Source organism: Geospiza fortis, unplaced genomic scaffold (genome assembly GCF_000277835.1).
Source record: "Geospiza fortis unplaced genomic scaffold, GeoFor_1.0 scaffold452, whole genome shotgun sequence".
Taxonomy (NCBI): Eukaryota; Metazoa; Chordata; class Aves; order Passeriformes; family Thraupidae; genus Geospiza; species Geospiza fortis.
In genome coordinates, this window is record NW_005054369.1 from 1,219,743 (window position 1) to 1,228,696 (window position 8,954).

Genomic DNA, 8,954 nt, shown 5'->3' on the forward strand with positions numbered 1-8,954 from the left:
GAAAAGTTTTTCACAGAAAGGGTGATAAAGTTCTGGAATGGCTGCCCAGGGAGGTGGTGGAGTCCCCATCCCTGGGTGTGTTTAACAAAGCCTGGATGTGGCACTGGGTGCCAGGGTTCAGTTGAGAGGTGGGGCTGGGTGGGACTCGATGATCTTGGAGGTCTCTTCCAACCCAGTCACTGTGAATTCTGTGAAAAGAGCAAGGAGCCCCAAGTGGCAGGGCATACGTACGGGCATGGCGTTGTTGAGGGTGTTGTTGTAGACACAGGCTCGCAGGGAGAAGTCCAGCACACAGCCCTCAAACAGCTGCAGGGACTCCGCCACCTTCTCGTGGAAATCCTCCGCGGATTTGTTGGCGCTGGCGAAGTACAGATAATCAGAGTACAGCCTGGGAGGGGAGAACGTGGCAGTGAGGGGCTGAGGGAATGGAAGAACGTTCATTTACACAACAGATTTGGCAATTCCAATCAGCTACAGGAATCCAGGGAAAGGGGACGTGTGTGTAACAGCGTCCCACCCACAGCCTGTCACCCAGTGACGTTTTTTCATTCATTTCATTTCATTTCATTCACAGCAAAACCCTCTCCAGGGGATTCTGAACAGCATCCCCACTTTCAAGGTCTGCATCCCCTGGAGACCTGACCCTAGAAATCGTGTGAGCCAATGTTTTCTCCTGAAGGCAAAATTTAGACTTTAAATTCATGTTCTTTGTGAACAGAACTGGTCTCAGCTGATGTTGCTGCCCCTCTACACCTCATGTTCTGTGGTCTGGAACCATCCTTGTCTCCAAAACTTAAAGCTGATTTTAGAAACTTTAGGTGGGTAGAAAGAGTAATTCTTATATTACTACCAAGCTGGCTACAGTCATGAGTTAGAAAGAGTTCTGATTTCCCATTCCTTTCACAGGAAGCTTCACCTCCAACCTTATGTTGACTTTCCATCAAAAGACTTTCAATTTACAGCATTCTACCTGTTGATTTTCTGACTTTGTTTTTTTTAAGATGAAGCAGGAGTTTCTCTAAGTTACAAAGCATTATCCCCTCATTGCTCACTTTTAGCACAATTACTTAAAATTACTTAAAAAAGATAATGTAAATTCAAATTCCTTTGGGGGTGATGCAGTGAAACAATCCAAAACCTACAGGCAAGGAAAATATCCATTTTAGCATTAAGGCCTGAAACCTTGATTAGGCTTTTGCAAGATGAACATGTTTTAAAGAGACAAAGGAAATACCTAGACATAACACAAATATTAGATCTGCTGAACATGGTATTTTAACTTCCATCCATAATTAGGCTTAGAATGACCAGAATCACAACGATACCACAGGATTTTGAAGACAATTTTGTATCACTCAGGGAGTCAGTTCCCCAACTGTGTTTGCAGCACAGATTTGATGCCTCCACAATACCCTTCTCTTGATAAAATTCCAGAAAATCTGCATATTTTTCAGCCTCTTTCAAAAAACCACAGGTGTTTAAGAAATAAAAACACCAATCTATTTAGGTCCCACTTATTACTGCAGTAACCTTTTGTATTGCACTTAGTTTATTTATCCTTTAACTTCCCTGTATTTCCGTGGGTACTTAAAAACACCTCATTTGGAAAGTTTAGGCCTAAATCCAGCAAAGCACTTAAGCACAGGAACAGCCCCTCTGCACTCATTATTTATGTCAGTGTTTTGCAAGAATAGAATTTTAATTCCCATGTGAAACAAATGAAGACTCTCTGTTCATTTTAAAAGAAAGAAAAAAGGGAAAAGTTGAAGGACCAGGCCAGCTGAGTTCACCTAAATCAGACACTCAACAGCATCCCCTGCTTGTAGGCAATGTGGATATCAGGACGCAGCTGGTCCCAGGGATGGTGGGACTGAGTGGTGAAAGGCTTCTTCCTGGGAAAAATCAGCCAGCAGGCAGCAGGTACAGCATGAGCCAGGCTAAAGTGTCATTAAGAAGGTTTAATATGACTGCTTGGTGTTTCTAACCATCCATCAAAAGAAATGCATCATTTTTCAGACTCGTTGGCATCTTATGAAAAACTGCGTTCTTGAGGACAAGCTCTGCCTCTGCAGGGCAGCTGAGATTTCCTTTCCATTTTTCTTTTTCTTTTTTTCCCCATCTGTTTTTAATTCTGAGGACATCCGCCTTTGCTGATTAGTATTTCAGCTGTTCTAGCTACTTGAAGTCCTTCCCTTCCACCTCTTGTCCATTGCAATGAAATAATGACACCAGTTCACAACAACCATCTCAAAAAAAAAGATGTCATTCAATTATTTCCAGCTGGGGACACCCAAACTTTGTGCAGGTTAGATCAGAGCCCATCCCACCCCCTGCCCTCCTGGCTGCTCCAAGGAACCCGTCCCACCAATGGATGCCTGGGCTGTCCCTTCTGCTTTTGCTCCTGCAGCTCAGATGAGCCATCAGGAATGCAGGGAATTGCAGACAAAGAGGAGCCAATTTGTCATAAACACAATCAAGGAGATGAAGCTGAATTTTCTGCGACCCCTGCTAAAGCTGGCAAAGAGCTACACCTCCATTACAGAGGGTGGTTAAGGCAATCAGGGAGTTTGTCACTAATTTACATGAGGAAGCCACTCCAGCCACTCTCTTGCATAAAATTACCATCTGTTAACTCCTGGGGTCAGAGCTGATGTGGAGAGCTGCATTTCCTGACACAGGAGCTGGGAACCATCTCCCAACCCTGCTCCCACCACAGCCCGTCCTGCCAGCAGGGAAGCTCCTTGGGGAGCACCACCCCAGCTCTGGAAGCTGCTGAGCATCTCCCACCATCACCTGCATCCCCCACCATCACCTGCATTCCCACCATCATCTTCATCCCCACCATCATCTTCATCCCCACCATCACCTGCATCTCCTTCCTTCCTTCCCTGAGTTTTTCTGGTGCTTTGCCCCTGAGCACTGACCCTGCCACAAGTATTCTGACTATCCCTATGGAGCTACACTGAAAAGGAGCTCACACCCCCTCAGTCTGATCCTTGTGGACTCTGCCTTCATCCTTTCCACCCTCCCCATCACCCTCATCATCATCATCCTGCTTCAGAGGACACAGTGGGAAAGATTGAGCCAGAAATCTGGAGGAAGACTGGAGAGAAAAAGTGAAATGCAAGTGGAAAGCTCGACACTCCTGACTCTCCATAGCCATTTAAAACAGTCCATACCTGGGGAAAAATCCAAACCCTTTCCTTGCAAAGTCAGGAAGACCAAGGATGAACTCCTGTAGCAGTTGGTTGTGCAAGCTTCCAAGGCCCAGTGAAACTTTACATGACTGTCTCATCAAGCACTTTAAAGAGTTTTTAAAAATTGTATCATTTGCTGACTCTGGAGCTATTTCATCATTCTTAAAAATTATTATTTAATCAGTTTGAACTGCAAACCCCATGAAAACATAGATTTTACTACTTAAATGAAACATTTCCCAGGACTACTTCTGCTAAGATCTGGAGACACAGTGCCCTCCTAGTCTAAAGAGCCCTGCTGAGAACCAGGGCATATTAGCTCAGGTAATGGCATTAGATTGCATTGGGAAACAAAAATTCTTTTTTTTCAGAGTAGCTCAGGAGTCCAGGCATGGCACTCATAGCATTCACACTCACATGCTTCTCTTTAAAACATTATCACTGCTACCTGTGCCAAAATACCAGAATAAAACCCCTCTTGTCACAACCAAGTAGCTCTCAAACACCACAGGAATATTTACTGAAGACTGACTTGCATGCAACAGAGTGAGAGTTAAAAATATTATTATAACAAGAAAATTTTCATGCTCACCTTTCAACAGGGTCCCTCAGCATGATGATAAGTTTGGCATTTGGTTGGAAGGCATGGATAAAATCCTGGATTAGGAAGGGAGGTTCTCCTTCAGTGCTGTTGTCATAGAAGAAAATCCAAGCGTTGTTGTCCCACATTGTCGAGGCACTGGCCTCCCCTGGAAATGAAAAGCATCTCTGCTGGTAACTCATTCCAATCTTCATGTTGGGAGTGGAGATTGGCTGAATTTTTAAGTGCTATTAGGCAGATCAGAATTGACTCAAAATGAATTTCAGCACACCCTAGTTCTTGCAGACTGCTCTGGCTGAAGCTCCCAGAGCTGCAGCAACCCCACTGCCCTGTGCCTTTGGGAATGCAGGGATGCTTAAGGCAGGTTTTATGCAACTCCACCTGAAATGCTGCTCTCCATGACCACACTGCTTCCTGCTGGTGGCTAACACATGCAAATAATTTTAATTTGGGCTGGAAAAGATCATCTTGTTCCCATCCCTTCCACTGGGCCAGGTGGCTCCAAACTCCATCCAACCCAGCCTTGAGGAGGCAGGAGTTTGTCCCTGCTGAAGCCTTGCAATGCTCTTTGTAGCACCCACAGTTTGGCCTTAATGCTCCCAGTCTCAGAGAAGCAGCTTGCTAACAAATTGTAAAATTTCCCAGAGAAAAATGTGGAAACCATCGCCCCTGCTCCATCAACAGTGTGGAAAACATAATCAGGAGAATCAGTGAGCATATAAGAAATATTTAAAAAGCAGCTGAGATGCGTCATTAAGGTTTGAAGGATTATTTTTATATAATTATTCATGTAGAACAAGTAAAATATTTATGAATAGATAAAGGGTTTATAGAATAAATAGCACACCTTGGTAAAATACCAGATTGTGGTATCTTTAGTGTCTGAAGAAGCTCACTTGAAATGCAATGCTACAGGGAGAAATATATTCAGTAAAAATCTCTGCCAGACTGAGATATATGATGGTTCAGCTGCTAAATAAATTATCTGATATGTTGTTTTGAATTTTGTAACCTTCTCTGTCTTTTTAAGTAATCCTGGCATTTATGTGGCACGGTACTGTTCAATAAAACATGTACAGAAGCTTTTTGGGGACTTATACTCTGACAGTCTAATGAAAGCTAACTCTTGCTAATGAGGTTTTTCAAATCAAAGGGAAGGAGATTAAAAAAATAATAATGTTGTAGGCTTATGGACTTGTACATTATTTCCCTGCATTTTTCTTCCTTCCTCTGCTGGGAAAGCCCAATAAAGATTTAAAAAGATGGACAAAGCACAACATGAGAAAGGTACTGGCTCCAAACTCGGGCTGAACATAATGTGATTCATTAATAAAGTCTGGGAGTTGTTAGAAAACATATTAATCTTCTGTCACGTTCATTTTGCCTCTTTTCAGGAGGAGGAGATCAGCTCCATTGGCTGTAGCTGGGTGTCCACAACAGCTCCATTCTTCCATTCTAAATTAATTAGCCAAAGCACTGCCTAATCACCAGCAGGCTTCCACTTGTCAATTAAAACTCAATTAGCCCAGCTCCCACGCTGGGTGAGGCAGAAACACAAGGGATTAACCAGAGGCCAGGAGCTGAGACAGCCCTGCCGCAGAAAGCTCTCCTGAGCCACCAGGACGTGGGGAAACACAGAGGGAATGAGCACCTGCAGGCAGGGATTTGCTGGGGAGGGCACTCCAGGCATGGGGGTGACCTTGGGAAGTCCCTGCTCCATCCCCCTGACAGGCACAGCCTCCAACAGCTCCCTCAAAAATGTTTGCCTCAATCATGGCAAGGTAATTAAAGTCTGTGACCCCATCCAGCCACCTATTCCTGCCTAGACTGGATCTGATCATCCTGCACAGCTCCCTGCTCTGTTCCCTGATCACCTCGGGTGTTCTGCTGGATTTATCCAAATCAGCATGGCCAAACCTGCAAACACCTCCCTGCACTGTGAACTACAAAAAAAAAAAAATAAACCCAGTGCATTTACACATAAATGGGCAGATTCTCCTAACATCAGAGCCCACGTTCCACAGAAACTCTGAACTCCACCACCCCAAATCTGCAGGCAGGACACAAGGCAGGGACACAAATCCCGTAATCACAAAGGTTGGAGAAGACCTCCAAGATTGTCAAGTCCAACCCAAGATCACAGGCACAAAACCAAATCATGCTAAAGCATTAACAGTGCTCAAGGTGCTGCTCCAGCCCAACAAAACCTGGGCTCAAGAGGCTAAACCTTCCCACAAGATGACTATAATGAATTTAATGAGGGGGGAAAAATATATATATTTTAAAAATATAATAATAATTCTGGTCCCTGGTGACTTTTATAATTTGAATTTCCTGAAGCAGGCAAACAAAAATTTTTCTGACAATTTGACAGTGTTTGGTATTCTATATATAATATAGAATAATATATATATGTTAAACATTATCTGTAATTATAATTATATATAACTATAATTGAATACAGGTTTAATACCTGCAAAGAGAACAAGCCATACATACTAAACATAGATAAATTAATCACCAACAATTAATTGTGTTTAATTACACTGGTGCAACTGAATTGGTTTTTCTTCTTATGGCCTTAAAGATCACATGAATTATTAAATTGCCTAAAGAATGGTGCATAACCTCCTCATTCAGTCATTAATGGATCAACATCATATTGTGTTTTCATAAGTCATTCCTCTGAATTTATCTTATTAATGATTCCACATAAACAAATCCTGTTCAGAACGCCTCAGGCTGGATCAGCCCTGTCCTCTGGGGTTCATCTCTAAACAGACAATGGGGTTTCTTTTTTAGGAAAATGCAGTTATTACCCACTAGGTTTAATATCCTAACTTTTCAAAATAATACAACATGATGAACTACTGAAATATTTACAGTTTTAATTTGATTTTTCTTTACAGTCATCCGAAATAAGAAAAGGAAAATAATGAGAAAACCTGATGTTCATACAGATTCATTTTAGGCTAGATGGCTTTGTTTTGTTTTTTACCAAGGTCATAAAAGACTGCCTTAATGAGTATAATCATTCAAGACTTTTCCTGTAAACTTAATAAGAAAACCCAGCAGAACCTTAATGAAACAAGAAATGAGACCACAGGAAAAAGAAACACAAAGTGAACCCTACAAAAAGCTGCAACAGGAGGTGGGTAATCAAAGATGTACACTCCCAATTAGATTAGTGAATTTAATTAGTATAAGCACTTCACCCATCAAAGGACAGGAGATATTATTGTAAGTAGCAGGAAAATCTGCAGATGTCCTTGATGGCAACATTTCTTAAGAACCCCATCTTGCAAATGTTGCTCAGTGTTGCAATGTTTAGTAAAGTGAATGATGGACTTAAATGGAGGCTGGGGAAGTACTGAAGAAATGTGACTCAGACAAGGCTCTGGTATCATCACCATCTCATCCAGCCAGCAACACGTTAAAATTTTAGGTTATAATGAGACCAAACACCCAGTAATTCTGAGGGAAGGCAGTAAAATCTTGTCTCTCTATTTTCTGTAGAATTGTGACTTCAAGCCTACTTGAAAAGTCTCTTTTTGACAGGGAACTGTCACTTGCACAACCACTTTTTGCAAGGAATGTGTCTGCTTTCCCTGTGAAATAGGACTGGTAAAATTCCCATCCCCTCAGTTTTCTGGTTTTAGCAGACAGCAAAAGCAGAATTTAGAAGTTTGCGATGTTCCTCATGGGCACTGTAAACCAGCACACCATGGGCCAGAGTGGATGAGCCCAGAGGACTGACCACTGTGTGTCATGGAAAGCAATCCAGGGATCCCACCCTAGAGCCCCGTGCTCACCATGAACTTCCACAAAGTACAATAAAACAGCACTTCTAGACCATTCTTAGTGCTAATTAGGTCATTTAACACCAACTAATTACATCAACTTCTTCTGTTGGATCTTAAGAGCCACTGGGAGCTTTTGCTACCACATCTCCCAGCAGTTCCAGGATTTCTGCAGCACCCAGTGTGTGTCATACCACCACAGTTACTGATTTATCCCAGACACTGCTCCAGCATTTGGAAGTGAAGCCACAATCCCAGCACTACAGGCAATCCCCTCATAACTGTGCTTAAAGTGGATGTGGCACTTGGGGACATGAGTTAGTGGTGACCTTGGAAGTGCTGGGGGAATGGATGGGCATGATGATCTTGGAGGGCTTCTCCAACCTAAATGGTTCTGTGAAAACAAAATGGAAACTGCGTTTGAATGAGTCACCAAGGTCATTCTCATTCTTGGGAAAAAAACCAAACAAACAAACACATTAATTAAATGCTGGTGCTCACCAGACATACAGTACTTGCTCTGGAATGTTCGGAAGATAATCACAGCTTCTTAACAAACAGAGAAGGAAAAGAAAGCCAAGAGCTTCCAGAAAAGAGCAACACCAAGGGCTCTGTGCTGAGAACCAGACACAAAATCCCCCTTTGGTGCCTCAGCTCTGAGCACTGCCAGTGTGGATGGAGCTACAGAGAATTTGGGGGCTGTTTTTGCCCTACCAATGATGATGTTGTTCCTCTTGCCATGCTCCTTCACGGCATCACTCTGCAGCACACTCTGGATCTGATGTGCTGCCAGGTCAAACAGGTCCAGGTAATCCTCCACCGGGTAGCGGTCGTGAAATCCATCCCTCAGCCGGATGATTCCTGAGGAAAAACGGCCAGAAAGAGAGAATTAAAATCAGCAATTATGACAGCAACAGGGCAAGGCTAACCACTGGTGCAAACCAAGGTGGTTGGCCCCGAGCCAGCCAACATCAGCACGAGATCAGACCGACCAAGTGCAACCCTCAGATAAAAGTGCCAATAATGAAGTGGCTGAGGTCTGAGATACTGAATGATTACACCATAAATTCACAGTGATAGGAAATATTTTAAGTGCTCTGTTTTGTAGTCCCTGCATGAATGAGCTTGGATTTATCTTCTTCTAAATTTAGCTTTTGGAAGGAATATAGAAGATAAGATGCTACTTCCATTTGCACCCATGTAAATTGCAGTAATATTGGACTCCCACTAGATTTACTGTTTTGAGATTGAGCACAGGCTCTGATGCCAAATATGCAAATGAACACACACTGGGAAATCATTCATGGGTTTTTTTCCTTTCACAGGTATGCAAATAAAGCTCCACGGTAGTATCTT

At 42.9% G+C, this 8,954-nt stretch overlaps 1 protein-coding gene across 2 annotated transcripts in view; it reads right to left on the minus strand.

Moving 5' to 3' along the window:
* CHST15 (carbohydrate sulfotransferase 15) overlaps window positions 1–8,954 on the minus strand; it is a 19,340-nt gene that overhangs the window by 5,620 nt on the left and 4,766 nt on the right. Inside the window, exons 3-6 of one of the 2 annotated variants that reach the window (XM_031059899.1) lie at window positions 8,313–8,459; window positions 3,790–3,946; window positions 350–388; window positions 232–241 (exon numbers count right to left, since the gene is read on the minus strand). In XM_031059899.1, coding sequence (XP_030915759.1) covers window positions 232–241; window positions 350–388; window positions 3,790–3,946; window positions 8,313–8,459 — 353 coding nt within the window. Of the gene's footprint in view, window positions 1–231; window positions 389–3,789; window positions 3,947–8,312; window positions 8,460–8,954 lie in introns of both variants that reach the window. The other variant, XM_005424506.3, reaches the window with a different exon arrangement.